The 17,446-nt window shown below is 41.8% G+C and overlaps 1 protein-coding gene across 3 annotated transcripts in view; it reads right to left on the reverse strand.

The window, feature by feature from the left end:
* The window catches only part of LMBR1 (limb development membrane protein 1), an 81,655-nt gene extending 66,769 nt beyond the window's left edge, over positions 1 to 14,886 (reverse strand). For all 3 annotated transcript variants that reach the window (XM_086614366.1, XM_086614365.1, XM_086614364.1), the window contains exon 1: positions 14,795 to 14,886. In XM_086614366.1, coding sequence (XP_086470492.1) covers positions 14,795 to 14,857 — 63 coding nt within the window. In that variant the 5' untranslated portion in view covers positions 14,858 to 14,886. The remainder of the gene's footprint in view (positions 1 to 14,794) is intronic.
* Positions 14,887 to 17,446: the final 2,560 nt, after the last annotated feature.

The raw sequence follows: 17,446 nt of genomic DNA on the forward strand, positions 1-17,446 counted from the left end.
GGGTCACTGCAACTGCCCTACAGATGTCCCCCAGAAGTATTACAGTTCCACAAGTCTGAAAGCGGCAGCTGAGCTCATTCTCTGCGCAGGCAACACACAGTGGCGATGTCTGAAATACAGACCTTGAAAATTAGATTTCATTGGAATTCAGAGCTCTAGTTATATTTAATTTGTATAGAGTTCACCACTCCACATTCCAGAGGATACTTCAAAAAATAAAAAGTTTTGATAAAGAATTTAATTCTTCAAACAAATAATTCTATTAATAAGAACTTCATTAGGATTTAATAAAAAAATATGCTGGTATATTTTTGAAGAACAACAACTGAGAATAGCCTTGGGTTTTCAGAGCACTCTGACACAGCTTATCCTGTCAGTAACTGAAAACACACTGCCAGTGCTGAAAGAGAGTCCTTCTCCAGGTTTCCAGTTCCTCTGAAAACTAGACCAAGGCTACAGATAGAGACACCTAATTTTAGACATCCATTTTTGAAAATTAGGTATCACACATACAGGGTCAGTAAAATTCTTTAAAAATCCATCGGACCCAAATAACACTGCCACTGTGTAAAATAACGATATAGTTAAGCTCATTTTTGGTATAATTTTATTTAAGACAAAAATAAAAATTACTGCAATCTTGTTTGTATCTTCAAATAAAACAGATGACCTTTTTTACTGTCTGTGATAGCACAGTTACAATGAAAATGTGGGTCTGTACTTATAAGGTACCACTGAGATAAGAGGTATTTTGAGGGCACAGCAGATGAAAGCTGTCCAGCTTTGAAAGTGTCAAATGTTTTCTTTCTAGTTTTAGATGATAGCTACTTTGCAACTCAGCAATAAGGTGTAACTATATATCTTGGTGTAATTATCCATCTACTTCTGTCAGAATTGAGAACAGTTTTGTGAATATTTGATAAGAGTTGTTTATTACTGAAAAGTCATGTAATTTTAAAATGATCAGCAAGAAAAGTAATAAGCCAATTCTAATCAGTGAAAGTTTTAGGATCTTAACAAAAGAGAATTCATAAGTTAAAAGTCCTTCATACTGACCAAAACAAGTCAATAAGCAAACTCAGAAAATTACTTCAGTCTCAATTTATACTTCATGAAATTTATGATCCTGAAGTGTTTCTAATCATCCATTCTGAATCGCTTTCTAAAGAGAGCAGCAAAAGCCAGCATCTTAACTATTTTTAGAGTGGAACTCAGTGAAGTTGGGGAAAAGGAATGTGTTGCCCATGAGAGCCGAAGAATAGACTCCACTGCCTTATAACACTGAAATCCTGCGTTCTTACTCCTCATACTGCTCTTCATTTCAGGATATTTTTGTATTGCAAAGAAATACAGCCCTTGTTTGTACTTGTTCTAGCTCCAGTTCATGTTTCTTAATTATGAATGACTGGGCCTGTATGCCATACTCCAGATAAGGTCTTATGGCCATACATAACAGCACTAATCCTTTCCTTCTGTACTGGAAAGACTTCAACACATTCACCTGGGAATCACGCTAGTAACTTCACATTATCCTCTGACCACTGAATCCACCCACGCTGTCCTCCCCAATTGCTTCCAGCAGAGCAACTCTTGAGTTACAGCAGAAACTCGTTCCTAGCGTTCAGGTGCATCATTATGTCTTTTTTTTTTTTTACTTTTAAAAACCACACCTTAATTTCATAATACATCTATTGTTTTGGGGTAATCGAGTCCTTTCTGTACCATGTTCTAACCCTCCTTTGTATTGACTAGATCTCCTAAAGAATTGGTTTTGTACTAACAATAGAATGTTTCACTTCATTTTTGTCTAAGCTGAGCAAGATTGCTCTTAATACTGATACCTGAAGAAACAGAATAGTAGCTTTTTTATTTTTTTTTAATACAACTCTTATTGTGATGTATACTATAGTCAGTTTCTTTTTCACTTCACAGCTCATCTACTAAGGCCCACTGACCCTAGTTTAAGACATACCCTAGTTTAAGAAATACTGTTCAATGCATTTCCTGGATATAGCCCCTTGGCATATGCAAAAGAAACACTCTACCAATAGACATGTGGCTTTAGACAATACAGTTCTTTACAACTCCTAATTTCACTTTCTTAAAAAACACTTAGAAGACTGCAAATTCACATGTATTTTATGTTCATAGTACCCTAAATCACTTGTCAACTTTCATTTCTAACTATTTCTTAAAAAGCATGAGTAGTCATACTGAAACCAGGCACTAATCAAAAAAGAACGCCATACATAAAGCCACCTTGATATCTTTGGTGAAAGAAGAGCCTATATTCATTAAATTCCAGCTTTTCATCAGAAAACTATTATATATGACAGTATTGGAGCCAATACTGGAATATAATGTTAAATCCCAATGTTGTAGTTTAGCTCAACCAGCAACTAAACGCCACGCAGCTGCTCGCTCATCCTCCTCTACCCCCGGGGAATGGGGAAGAGAATTAAAGGGCAAAAGGGAAGGAGATTCGTGGGTCGACATAAGTACGATTTAATAATAACAATAATATAAAATTAAAAGTAGTAATAATAGGTGTTTATATATATAAGCAAATAAAATTATATACACAAACAAGTGCTGCACAGTATAATTGTTCACCACCCAGTGACCAATGCCTATCCTGTCAAGGTAAACAATTCCGAAACAGGTAAGTCCCAACATTACAATCCCAGACAAGCAAGCAGCCTGAAAACAGAGTGAGAGAGAGAGAGACAGCGCTCAGAGAGCCCCCAGAAGAGCAAGAGCCTCTGTCCAGTCAACCCTCATCTGTATACTGGGCATGACGCTGCACGATATGGAATACTCCATTGGTCAAGTCGGCCCTCAATCCCAAGTCTAAGTTCAAATCATACGGGGAGTTGTGGGCCCTTTGTCCCAGCCATGCTCCCCCCCACTCTGTTGTGCTCCTGCACACTGGCAAGAACACGGCAGCTGAAAAGTCTAAAGGTCTCAGTACCAACTCTGAACATCAGTGCACTGCCAACATTCTTCTCATAACGAATTCCAGACTAAAACCGAACCACAGAGCTCTTCTAGCTGCTGAGAAGAAAAACTAACTCCATCCCAGTCAAAAACAGGACACCAAATCATACTGCAAGCCATGTTTTCAACCAAAAAGCAGAGGTCTATACCATCATCCATCTCTACAATAAGAGCTGATAAAATTTAAGGATGCTGCAAATGCAGTAAATCTAGGACAAGCTATATTCCTCCTAACCCCAAGCTCTCTGCAAGGGTTTTTTCTCTGAAGCTCAAATGATACTCTTGCGGGTTTGACTTGAAGAGACAGTGAAGACACTGTGCAGAAAAGGTACACAACTGTGATGAATAAGGATTTCTGAGATTCCCTGATAGCATCAACTTAAAAACAAAACAAATGAAAAAAACACCAACAAATAATAACTTCCAATCTTAAAATTATTTCCTTAAATTCATTCCAGCTTTACAGAGGGACAAACCAGTTGTGGATCTGTTGCCATTGTTAGACTGCTCCTGGGAAACTACTTTAAACACAACTATGGTATGTTCTCACATTATAGGGGAAATATACTTAGTCCATGTTTGACCAGCTGCATTAAAATATAAAGGATATTAAGAGGCATTTGATAATTTTATATGGTTACAGCCAAACAGTCAAGCAAAGCATTTCTTAATAATTTTTAGTGCCGCCTTCTGTGTTCCTCCCTCCACACCATTCAGTAACCAAAAATAAAACATGGATTCTGTGCTACATCTAGGGGTTCCCTTTTAACAGGTGACACATTAAGAAGTCCTCGAACCTCAAGCATCTAATTCTTTCACATCTCTTTGCATGGTCTAAATACAACCTCCGGCAGGACAAGCAAAAGAAACCTGTCTTCCCCTGGAGTTTTTCATCTTCATTTGGGAAAGGAAGTCATTTATGCTCCTGCTTAGATTATACACTAGACATGCCAAGAGAGGCTACTTCTGGAGATGCACTGCACTACATTCTTAGGTATCCTGTATCCAACCCTTCCACAGTCAGACTTTCGGACCTGTCATCCAAGTATGATCCAAGTCATACTTTGGATCTCCACCAGACAGCTCCTGTGAGAATGGAGCTGGAGATAAACTGCAGGCATTTCAGTTTGCAACTATGTGCATCTAAGGGGCTGGCGCTGAAGAGTGTAGCGTTAAACACAAGCAATAAAAGTCTGAACTAACTCAAATTCCACTGTACTTATCCCACTGACAGTTACTAAAGATCAGCTGACATTAATTTGTCCATGTGGATGATCTTTAAAACTTTGGCACTGAAATTCATGCCTCAGATGAGCAAAGCACCATCTTCTGTTACAAGTGCTAGAGCTACACTTTCATGTTAAGAAAGAATACGCCAAAAATGCACAAGAGTCTCTTTTTTCCCTCTGATGCACAGACACCACCTTTCTTCACAATTGTAATTCGTGTGTGTGCGCGCACATTAAAAGCAGCATTTTTGTGTAACGAAAGATCAATAGCTTCTATTTAAACAGCACGATATTCTTCCCAACTGTTGCACAGGAATTACAGCTGTAGTTTATACCAGGAAAAAAGCATACAGCTGCGTTGCCCAATACCTGTCAGTCAGTGTGCACTTGTAGCAAACACTACCAAGAGCATTCTGGGCTATATTACCAGAAACAAAGCCAATAATTGTGGGAAGTAATTATCTCTCCCCAGTCAGCATTCATCAGATCACATGTAAGTTTCTGCGCACAGATTTGGGCCTCCAACATAGGAAAGACATTGGTAATTGCAGCAAGGAAGATCAAGATGTTCAGGCAGCTGGAACACTTGCCTGGTGCAGACAGGCTGAAGGATCTCAGCTTGTTCAGCCTAAGGACAACAAGGCTACAGGAGGACCTGATAGCAGCTTATCAGTACCTATGAGGAGGTCACTAAGAAGGCAGAGCTGGGCTCTTGACAGTGATGCACAGTGCTAGGATGAGACAGGAAGGAAGGAGAAATCCCGTCCGTGAGGAGACCCAAGCAGTAGAACCAGCTGCCCAGCAAGGTTGTACCATCTCCATCCCTGGAGGTTTTTAAACCCTAAGTAATCCAGTCTGGTCTCATAGCTGACCCTCCTCTGAGGGTGGGGTCCATTCAGCCTTTTCTACTCTTCTTCTGAGTAAATTAGCACCATTAGAAACTTTGTCACTTCACAACTCATACCCTTCTCCAGGTCGTTTACCAATGCGTTTAAAAGTATTAGCGCAAGCACAGGCCCCTGTGGGACTGTGTCAGGGATGTCCTCCCACTATGAAAGAGCTGGACATCTTACAGACAAGATCTTTTAGTAGCAAGGAACCATCACAGAACTCCCTTGCAAAAAGGAGTCACAGACCTGTTCTTTGATAAAACACACTTTCAAGCATGAAACACAGGTTCAAGATTTCCACTTGAAAAGCATCAAAGCAGACAAGTGATCATTTCCTCTCACTTGAGTGCACACCAGCATTTAGAATAGGGAGAGTAAATCCGGAGGAGCAAAACAGACAAGAAGTGAACAGCACTGTACTACACTATGTATGAAATGAAAGATCAAGAAGCTTCAAAAAACTAAGGAATAAGGAAAGGAAGGAAACAACTATATTTTAAAGCAGCAGCTGTGTCAGCATTAAAACAAAGAAGTTACTGCTTTTACATCCATCAGCATTTCTAGGCAAAGGATACGCAAAAAAAGCTAAAGACATAATGAAGAATATAACAAAGAGTATCTGTGCTTCTTGCTTTTACTTTACAGAACGTGTCCGTTTCCCTAAATAGAAAAAATAGCACAGAGAAAAGAGAAGGCAGAGGTCACCCTGTAGAATACATCTGAGAACAAGTTTAAGAGTTGAACTGTCAGTGTTTTGCTTGACTGTGATTATTACCTACAGAAAAGCAGTAGTGTTATACTTCTGGGTTTTAATTTCTATAAGAGAAAACAACTAAACATAGCATTGTACACCCAACTCTTAACTGCTCTCATGCTGTTAAAGTATTTTAATGTGCATTAAAATGCCCCATGGCAACTAAAAAGCTTCCTCCTACTGTCCCACTTGGCAACTACTTTTGTTGACTCATGGAAAGAATGGTAGGAATAAATACAAAAAAAATACAGGTGAAGACAAGCAGTTCTTCTCGGTCTATTTCTAACTCCACATCCCATTGACGTCTAAAAAGCAAACAAGGTGTTCCATCTGTTTTGGATCTATCAACAGCAAGTTACCTATAACAAATTATGTACACTAAAGAAAATCAAAATTCTTAGCTCTGCTCTGAGTTTGACCTTAGCATTCATAATATTATCTGCTTTTGAAATCTTATTTTTCTCAAAATGAGATATTAACTACTTATTCTTGAAAACTCTGCACCCTGTGATTAGATTAAGTTCACTCTAATCCAGCCAGCCTTATACCCTTAGCATGACAGATTAAATTCAAGTTTATGAGAAAGCGCCAAATATGTCTTATGATGACAAATTAATCTTACTCATTAACACAGCCCTCCATACCTATGATTTCCCCCACATGTATGGTCTCCTCTCAGGACACCTCCCTGGCTTAAGACATGTGCAAGAAGTTGACCCACTATTTTTGTTGGTTCCTAAATTATAAAGAAATCTTAAGTGGTTCAGAGGCTGGGTGCCTAGACTTGCTCATCTAGGAAAAAAAGCAGGATCTAACAGAAAGCATGAAAAATCAAAAAACACACATCCAGTGTGCTAGAAGCTGAAGATAAACAAAACAGCTTCTACAGCCCTTCAGCAGGTAGCTTCCACATGTCACCCACTTAAAAAATATCTTCACATTATCTTCACCAGCAGCAGAGCCCCACTTCAAATTAATTAAAGAATTCAAATCAATACATGAATGTTAGCTTTTACATTCCCTTTTATATGCTTAATGGGAATGTATTTATATTGCTGGGTAAAAGCAAAAATATTATATATTTATTTTGGCATCTCCACAACCCATAGTAACATGCCCAAGATATCTTTGTTCAGGGTACTGTATTCTACAGCCAGTAATACATACAAAACTCCTCAAGAAACAACTGCAAGTCATTTTTCCTTGACCTATATGGGCTACAGCAATGCCATTAAAATTGGTTTCAAGAATATTTTTCAGCATTAGTGCAAGATTAAAAAACACTCTCTAGAAATAACGTCAACCTAGATTATGCTAATGTTCTGCCACTGAATGAAGGTATTATTCAACATTTTACAGCCAGGCTACAATAATCAGTTATGCTAAAACTTCACAGAGTCATTCCATTCAAAACCCGTTTCTGAAAAAATAGCTTCAAAAGTCTCATTAATACAAACTTAGTAAACTATTTGTGTTAAGGCAGCTTCTTTGGCTTTCCAGGGCAAGATGGATAACTATCTTAGAGGACAGAGCTAATGAATTTTCTCCTCCTAACTCATTAAAATCCTCTTCCTTGTATCATCACACATATACACTGTAGAATTTTTAAGTAGCACACATCTTTTTTTTCCACCTCCACTCCTCAAACAAAAACATATTTAAACTGCAATTTTTGGAGGTTTCCATAATTCTCACCAATTATGCAGACTCTGTACTGGACTTAAGTTATCACAGTCTTAAACTCAGTAAATATTTTAGACGGGCTGTTGTCAAATTCAACACAAACTCATGAGCAACAATTCTTCCCATCAGCTAAATACATTAAAAATAGAAAGTACAATTAGGTAATGAAAAAAAATAGGATACCCAAGGCAGGTAAAATCAACAGTAAAACCGTGAAGCACCATGTTTAGATGACAATCGTGGAGCCTAACACTGGAAACCAGACCATTATAAGCCAAAAAAGTAAAGCGGGGGGAAAGAGGGAAAAATCATGCACATATACTGCTTCTATCCTCTGTATAGAAGATCATGCACATATACTGCTTCTATCCTATGTATTCTAGAAACCTCTGTGTGGGAAGCAGCTCAGCAACACAATACATACTTAACACCAAGCTAATGAAACATCAGCATGAATTTTGCTACCATCTTCATGAGTCCCAAAAAGCAACAGATCAAAGCTGCTCAAAGCATGAAGCAATTTCACTTGTCATATGAAGGACTAATAATGGAGCTACATCAGTAATTTATTCCAGGTCATGTCTACCTAGGTGTGTGCTCACCTTTCAGAGAGATGCAACAACCAAGGCTGTTTATTATTATATTCATAAACACAAACTACAATCATGACTTTCAAAGCCTCTCCTGTTCCTGTGTTATGTTATGTAAATTCTTGCACATTAATGTTACCAGGAAGTCCGCATCCCTGCTCATTTGACAGAAGTACATGTTCACAGGAAAGCTTCAGTGGTTTTCAAGGTAAGGGAGAGGGCACGGGGAGAGAGTACTGCAGAAGTTGACTTTCTCAGCAAGAGTTATCACTGTCCTCCTAAATGAGTATCAATATCAAATGAAATAGGATGAGGTGAAAGACAGGAAAGGAGAAAGTACCACAGTTTTTTTATTAAAAAAAAAAAAAATCACTGACCTAACCTTCAAACAAAAGCAGTAAGCTTATATTGAATGAATTTTTCTTTAGATAGATGGGAATTTGGGTTAAGGAAGACTATGTCACCAGAACTGAACTCTCGCTTTCCTATCATAACTTCAATGGCAACATGCTTCAGATTCTCTCTCTGCTCTGACATTGCCATCTCCACTACTGCTCTGCTCTCCACTTCACCCATCCCTCAACATCTCTGAAAATACTTCTTTCCAGAGGGTCTTGGCCTCATAAATTCAACCACACTCAGCACTCCTACACCACAGCAAAGATTGAGATGTTCATTACAACTCCCAGTCACATCCTGCTACCTATCCAGTCCTCTACTACATAACCAGCTATCCAAACAAAACTCAAGATGGATATGCTTGTCTGCAGTCTTGTAATCAATAACTGGGTTGGTCTGCTGTCAGTTCTTTCACTTTTCATTAGATTTTCTCAAATCTAATTTACACCTTAATCTAAATTTTCTTAAACAGGTGCCTGTACCTTCCACGAAGTATAACTCCCTTTTGGTCAACTGCTACCACAAAGAAACACATCAGTATTCAAAAGGAAATATTTTGAACTGTAACTAATAGCAGCTTTTTACACTTCAGCCTTTCATGATTATTTTATGTAAATGGAAAAAGTGGAACTCTCCAAAAGTTGTTCCTGTTTTGGGAATAAGCATCTCTATCCATTTGTCTACGCCAAGTATTTGGAGATGCCTATTGATTCCAGATGGATCCACCAGTGCTGATCCTCAGGACCAGCAGCCGGAAGATGACTCATCACTTCTGAAGTTCAGCACAGCACCCATGTTCAGAAGTAAGAGTATATTTTTAAGACGATATAACAATATGAACATTTCATATATGTAATTACGTTATATGTGCACCAATATTTCAGCCTTATAGCTCATGCCACTACCACAAGTATGCCTTTATTCAGTTACAATTCTCTTCCAAAACACTTAAAAAAATAGAAGCAATACTGAGAAACCTAGGCAAAGTTAGTTTTGAGATACCATTTAAGACATGTCACTCCTCAAACTTTCAAAGCATGGAGAAAAAATTGAAAGGCATCAATTTTATTCAATAAAAGATAAACCTGCATAACTATTCAAACAAAAACATTTCAGTATTTGTAGTAACTTGTTCTTAAAAATCATCTGTGCTTCTAGTTAGCATTTTCAGCCTGGAGAAGAGAAGGCTCAAGGGTGATATTATTGCAGCCTTCCAGTACTTAAAGGGGGCCTACAGGAAAGCTGGAGAAGGACTTTTTACAAGGGCGTGTAGTGATAGGACAAGGGGAAATGGATTTAAACTGAAGGAGGGGAGATTTAGATTAGATATAAGGAAGAAATTTTTCACTCAGAGGGTGGTGAGGCACTGGAACAGGTTGCCCAGAGAAGTTGTGGATGCTTCATCCCCGGAAGTGTTCAAGGCCAGGTTGGATGAGGTTTTGGGCAACCTGGTGTAGTGGAGGGTTTCCCTGCCCATGGCAGGGGGGATGGAACTAGATGATCCTTGAGGTTCCTTCCAACTCAAACCATTCTATGATTCTACGATTTTCTTCCTAGTCCACTATCAGAATATCATCACGTCTGGCATAAAAAAGGGTCTGTGAAGATTGCAATTTCTGTCTGGGGTATAAATTTAAGGAAGCAGAGATGGTCAGGAAGTGCACACTACCAACAGGAGTACAGTGCTCACATCACCTCTCTCATTTTACAGCCATAAACATGCAAAGTGGCACAAGCACCAGCACTAACCAAACTGCACTAGTTCATATAGAAGAATCTTGAACACCTCTCTACCCCAAAATAGGATGAGAGGACAAAAGGTACAAAAAGAAACCAGAGAAGAAAACAAAGCCAGTGGTATTAGTGTGATGTTGCAGACAAAAATCAATGACACGACACAGTTGCAAATACCTAAAAAAGGCTTTTCTAAACCACTGGAAACTATTTTTAGATTCAGATTTTCCACATCCATACACTAAGTAACCACTGTACCACCTGTAACAAAAAAAAAAACAACAAACAATACAGCTGAAGTAAAAATAAGTTTAAAAGTGGTATGGTTAAAAAAAGTGTTCTTGTAGAGGGAGTTGCATAAGAAATAAAGAAACTAAGTTTCCCTGAATATCCAGCACCTGAAGCTTACATCTCTGAAAATGTTTAGTCCTTCAAATGGAAGCATATAACATTAATCATAAACTACATATTATACCAATTTCAACATATGCCTGGACTTGCACAAATCAATGAAAGCTACAATAGTACTTTTGTATTTTAACTTAACTCCATCAGGACTAATTTTTTTCATGACATATTTAACATAATTAAGCCATTTCCAAATATACTGTTTGTTCTTAAGCTATCTAACTAATAATGCAAGCAAGCACATTGTATTTATTTTGCCAAGAAAACATCATAACCAAGTGTATGTGTATATTTTTATAAACTCTAAATCCTACATTTTGTAAATGAAAAAATAACATCAAAAAGTAGATCTAAATTTTAAAAATTCAAACTTAAACTAATTTTTAATTAATTTGAATTTTAAAAATTCAAAATTAAACTAATATTGCAGAATAGAAGACTCCAACTGAAAAAAAGGAGTGTAAGAATATGGTAAGTAGTAAACCCAGGGGAACACAAAGAGACCGAACCATTGCATGTATATGATTTGCATTTGAAATAAACAGTTCACAACAATACTAGCAGAAAACAGAACACTTTGTTTATACAATGTAGTTATAAACCTAATAACAGGACAAAAGGGCAGAGCAGTTCCGTAAAAGGTTAAAAATCTTCCATGGGTGTGCAAGATCTCAGCGAACTATAAATGAATCTAAAGGATCGAGAAAGGCAAATAATTAAGTGTACAAAAACACAGACAGTATCAGACCAGCACAGAGCACTGTCTGGCCTTTACAACTCTTTCATGCAAACGCCCATCAAGTACAGAACACAGACACTCTTCTGTATTTTGTAAGCAGCTAAAGCTGTTTTTCAGAAAGATGCCCCTTTTAGTTACAACAGCATTATGGAAGCCAAGGCTCTTGCTGACTTAGAGCAAACTCCTGGCTGTGCCATGTCTCCCATACTGGGTCATCAGTTCTCAACCTCCACATTTACTTCACTGAATCTGAATTTTAAAGCTCGTACATGTCTGAAAGAGGCTGGGTGTTTTCAGTAACTATTCCAAACAACAGTGCCTCAACATAGCAGGTTCACATTTGAAGAGCCATGCCAAAACTAGACTGGGGAGTTAGCCTCCTATTAGTAAAAGATCATCCTCATGAAGCAACAAAACACAAAGCAGATTATTTTCTTGCAAATAGGTACCCTCTTGAAAAACACAGGTACCATACAGACACTCCAAATGTGGTCAAGACTGAAGGGGCCTGAGTTAAATAAAGCACAAAAATCCCAGAGACAGTCACCTCGAAAGCAGACCAAGGACTTTATATTTTTTAAAATAATCTTTTACTATCCTTGCTCAATCTATAAACGTGTCAGAAACATTTCTCTTTTTCAAGATGGAATTAGAAGTTGGCACCTACAGAAAGAGACAGGCACCACCAGCAGAAGGATAACAAGCCTTTTATTTTTGTTACATAACACAACTTTATGGAAAACTTTGTAGCTTGCCAGTTCAGAGAAGAGATGAAACAGAAATGATGCATTACACTGAAGCTAAGCTTAGCATGCCCTTAAGACTCCATCAGAAAGCACAATCCAGAAATTCTATATCTATTCACAGCAAATGAAGAAAAACCCATAAAAGAAAAGTGAAAAGGGTTTTCTTTTCAACTACATCAACTTACTTTCATTTCTTTTCTCTCATGAATGCATCATTTTAGCTTCCAGTAAGGACTAGGCCACACAACTAGGTCTCCAAAGACCTACAGCATTCCATAAATTTGACTTCTTATAGGCATATAGGGGTTTCCTCCTCTATAATATTGCACAACAAACATCAAACCCTTCTATTAACTGCTCCACTGCCCCCAGCCTACCTGCAGCCAGAATGAAAGTCTTGTGCATATGTCAGAAAGTGGAACAAATCCCCTCCTCCAGCTGAAGGGCTGATGATTATATCCACTACCCACACAACAACTGTCTATTTGCATATTTTAAGAGACTATATTCACCACGTAACTTCATGGCCAGTAACAGCAGGAATGATCAGGAGTGGATGTTAACATAATGGTACACGTAAGCAACATACTCTGTGTACTTCATTATGCTTCATCTAACCACAAGTGTAGTCACACTTGCAAATATGCTTCTGCAGCTATGTGAGAGCCACAAGAAGGCTGCATACTCAGCTGTGGATGACAGCAGTTCATGCACTCATAAACCCCTGCGATCTTCAAACATAAATTTAAAAGAAGATCACAACTGTACCAATGCATGGTATTAAAAGGCAAAACTGTTACTATCGCCCCTGATTAAACAATACCATAGGTGAGATGGCTTGTCATCAATATTAAAGATCAAAGTACAGTTTCAAGAGTAAGAAGTCATTCACTGAACATTGTGCCTCCACTGTCCAAAGAAAGCAACACTGCACCTCTAAAATATGAGTTCTTGATGTCTTATGTGATTTCTTACATGATTATATGAATAGGAAGAGCTACCAATTGCTCTAGAGGGGCTAAAAAAGCTTTAGAGAAGTCACTGCAGTATAGATGAGCTAGTTCTTCAAGAACTTAATAGACCTTCACTAGTTGTAACAGTGCCTGGAGAGGCTGCACACAGCTATTCCTTCAGACTCAAAATTCCTGCATCCTTCTAGGCACAAAAGCACAACAGGTAACATATAATGTATCAGAATAAGACTCTGATACACATAAGTAGGAGATAATTAGTGCACAAAGAAACACGAATGGAAAAAATGGACTCTAGGGAAAAGATGGATGCTTGCCTCCAGAAGAGATGCATGACTTGTGTATACACCTGTGTTTTCATAGCACAAAGGAGATTAAGGTGATGATTAAAGACTTCTTTACAAAAGAGTATTTTTCTTTTTACACCTCTCCACTAGTCACAGCTCTCAAGACGTGTGCTACATCCACTCACAGAAAAGGGAAAGTCCAGAAAGTCTCCTAAAGTAACAGTTCTCTCTATACAGACTTATTTTGCAGTCTTCAGAAAAAAATATCCCCGAAATATAATACTTCAACAAAAGAAAGAAGGTCTTCACAGATGGATCTTAAAATATAGAACAGAAATTAACACACTAGGGATCCAAGTAACTCTCTTTTATCAAATAACCTAGGCATAGGCCTATATAAATAAGTTAACAGTAACATTTAACATTGTCTCCCAATACAGCTAAAAATTATTGAAAAGCTAAGTTACGAAATCATCTTTTTACTCAGGAAACCTATTATTTCTTTGACAGCAGTAACTGCAAACTGATTGCAATTACCCAGTTGAGTCAGGACAGCATATGCACAGAAGGCAACCCTGCACGTCTCCTATGCACAGCATGTATTTCCTTCCTTGAACCGAAGCAGAAGAGAGACAAGCTCCATCAAAACACCTCTATCGGCTTTGAACAGTCCTGAAAACAATTAGGAGGCAGTGAGAGAGGAAACCGCAACAGCTCTCTCCATCTGCACGTAAGGTGTAGTGTTGCACTGGACTACAGAAGGTCGAGGAAGACGGGACAGCACAGGCGCTGCTCATGTGCTCTCTGCTACGCGACTTGCGGAGCACGAGGCATGCAGCAGCGCTGAGAAAGACACGAGAGGTTAGGGAGAACGTGAAGGTGACACACATCCACTGCAAACAACGCAGCAAAGGACAGCAGAGTCTTTGCGTCACACGCAGTAACACGAAATCGCACTTCAACAGCAGCGAGGCTGCACCTGCAAGCTGAGGTGCTGAACGCGTAACACGGCGCGCAGGAGCACATTCAGCAGCAGCACACCCATGGCTGCGCGCATACACGGTATTGCCCCTCTTCGCTGAGGGCACGGGGAGAGGAAGAGCCACACCGGGGCGAGAGCTAGCATCCTCACCTGCCGGCCCTCACGCCCCCTCGCCCCGCCCAGCTATGCCCACCCGAGCCGGTCCGACCCCGGGAGCTGGGACGGGGGGCGGAGAGCACGGCGGGGCGGGGCGGGGGGTCCCGCAGCAGCGCGGCCTCCGGGGCAGCGCACTGACAGGTAAGGGAGGAAGGCGGGAGGGGGGATCGCGCAGCCGAGGAGCTGCGAGGGCGGGCGGCCGGGGCGGCGCGAGCGCGGTGTCGCCTACCGTGTACTCCCGCACTTGGCTGTGGAAGTTCTGCTCGCGGATTGTCACCTCGTCCGCTTCCATCCTTCATAGTCCCGCGGCCCCCGCGCGCAATGGCGGCCGCCGCCGCCGCGCCTGCTCCTGCCCTCCCGGCGGCAGGACGGCCACCATGGCCAGCGGCAGCGCCGGCTGCTCCCCCGGGCCCTGGCGGCAGCTGAGGGGCCCCGGCGGCGCCGCTCGTGGCTGGCTCCGCCGCTCTGTCACCGTCCGGTGCGGCGCGGAGGAGGAGGAGGAGAAGGAGGAGGAGGAGGAGGAAGGGCGGACAGCACCGCCTCAACTCCTCCCGGTGCGTCACCACGCAGCGTCCCCGCGCACACCACAGCCCCGCCCCCAACCGCCCGGGGGAGGGGCGGGGCTGACAGATCAGGAGGCGCGACCAAACAGCGCGGGGTGGGCGGGGCAGGGGGCGGGGCTTGCTGTGAACAAAAGGCGGGCGAACCAACTGCCGGGGCGTGGCTAAAAGGAAGGTGAGAGTGAGGCTGAAAGGGGCGAGGCCGTAGGGGGGCAGAGCCAGCGGTGCGGCTGGAGTGGGGAAGGGGCGGGGCTTGACGCGCAGGCCTGGGGAGGGGGTTGCTGGTGTCACCGGGAAAGGGACGGTGTGTGCCCGCTGGGGCTGGCAGGGCACCGGCAGAGCCCTGGTACTGGTGTCACCGGGAAGGGGAAGGTGTGTGCCCGCTGGGGCTGGCAGGGCAGCGGCAGAGCCCTGGTACTGGTGTCACCGGGAAGGGGAAGGTGTGTGCCCGCTGGGGCTGGCAGGGCACCGGCAGAGCCCTGGTACTGGTGTCACCGGGAAGGGGAAGGTGTGTGCCCGCTGGGGCTGGCAGGGCACCGGCAGAGGGGGAGCAGAGGGGGAAGGAAGAGGAGGCACCTGCGCTGCCCTGAGGGGAGGGGACAGGAGGCGCCTGGGGCGCTGGTGAGGACGGGGGAGCAGGCATGGCAGGATAGGGGAGAGCTTCGGGCACAGGGCCTGTCAGGGAGCCCTCTTCCCAGCGAGGGAGGTCACCAGAGCAGTCCTGATCCTGGAGTCGCCTGACAGATTCACCTGGTCCTATTGTGAACAAGGGTAATGCTCCCTGCTCTGGGAGCAGGATGGTTACAGACCATCACTGAGCTTGGGGAACATGACAGATTCTGAGGGTGTTGTGGTCTAGCTGATCCTCCTTGAACTCAGTCTTCCCTCTACTCTGCTCTCATGAGACCCCAACTGCAGTACTGCAGATGATCCAAGGGCTGGAGCACCTCTCCTGTGAAGACGGACTGAGAAAGTTGAGGCTGTTCAGCCTGGAGAAGAGGAGGTTCTGGGGAGATCTTTTAACAGCTTTCCAGTACCTGAAGGAGACCTACAAGAAAGCTGGAGAGGGACTTTTTACAAGAGCGAGTAGTGATAGGACAAGGGGCAATGGCTTTAAACTGGAAGAGGGTAGCTTTCGATTAGACCTGAGGAAGAAATTTTTTACAATGAGGGTTGTGAGGCACTGGAACAGGTCGCCCAGAGAAGTTGTGGATGCCCCATCCCTGGAAGTGTTCAAGGCCAGGTTGGATGAGGCTTTGAGTAACCTGATCCAGGGGAAGGTGTCCCCTAGACAGGGGGGTTGGAACTAGATGATCTTTAAGGTCCCTTCCAACCTGAACCATTCGTTAATTCTATGATACCCTGTAAATGCATCAGAATTTCCAGTCTGAAAGATTGTACTTAAAACTTAACTTAAAACTTGTGTTCCACTTGTCTGGAGCAGTTTTTTGTCTGAAAGTGATTTCTGTTGACAAATTGCTGTGTTGGTTTTTGGCCGAGTGCTGTAGTACAAAGGCACGATCTCCCAGTTGTTCCCCATTCCCTCTATACACACAGGCAATTTTCTTTGTTTCTGAGTTTGCAAGTAGATCAATTGTCTAAATAAACACAAAATGCTATTAATCTAGGACACGCTATAAATTATGGATGGTGATTTAGCAAATCAAACACTTATTTCTATCCAAATATGTAGCATTATTCCAAGGAAGCTTCAAAAATAAGAAACCTTACTTTCTGCCTGTTTACACCTACTGATACATTATGCATGATATCTGTGCCAATTATAATTCAGATTATATTCACTTCCCAGCCTCTGGCCCATTTTCTTAGTTAAAAGCAGATGGTTAAGTATGTATTAAATTCTAGAGTTAGAATAAGTAATCTTTGACTGCCTGATGTATTTCTTGTAGTTCTGAATGGATGCAGAACTTCCTTCAGCTTCAGTGTGGCCAGTTTCACCCGTGTTCTTTTGATACTTGTGAGGACGCAGACAAGGTATTCGCAGGCAGAATTACACCATGGGTGTGAGAGGTCAGATATTGTTGCTCATCAGCCTGGGCTGTGGCACCAAGGATGCTGTTGCATCTTCTGCAGCCAGGAGGAAATGGCCTGCCTCTTGCAGGCAGGGTCTGTACCTTGAGTTAATTAGTTCATTAGTTCATTATCTTCAACTCAGTCCAGCTGGCTAATAAGGATCGGATGCCATAAGATATGTCCCCACCCTCTCTCCTCCTGAAGTCCACTGCTTAGGGAAAAAGAGTTCCTAGGTATTTATTTCGGCTGTAGGAACAGGAGAGGACCATTAAAAGCACACTTGGAGG

This window comes from Tauraco erythrolophus, chromosome 7, assembly GCF_009769465.1.
Source record: "Tauraco erythrolophus isolate bTauEry1 chromosome 7, bTauEry1.pri, whole genome shotgun sequence".
Classification (NCBI taxonomy): domain Eukaryota; kingdom Metazoa; phylum Chordata; class Aves; order Musophagiformes; family Musophagidae; genus Tauraco; species Tauraco erythrolophus.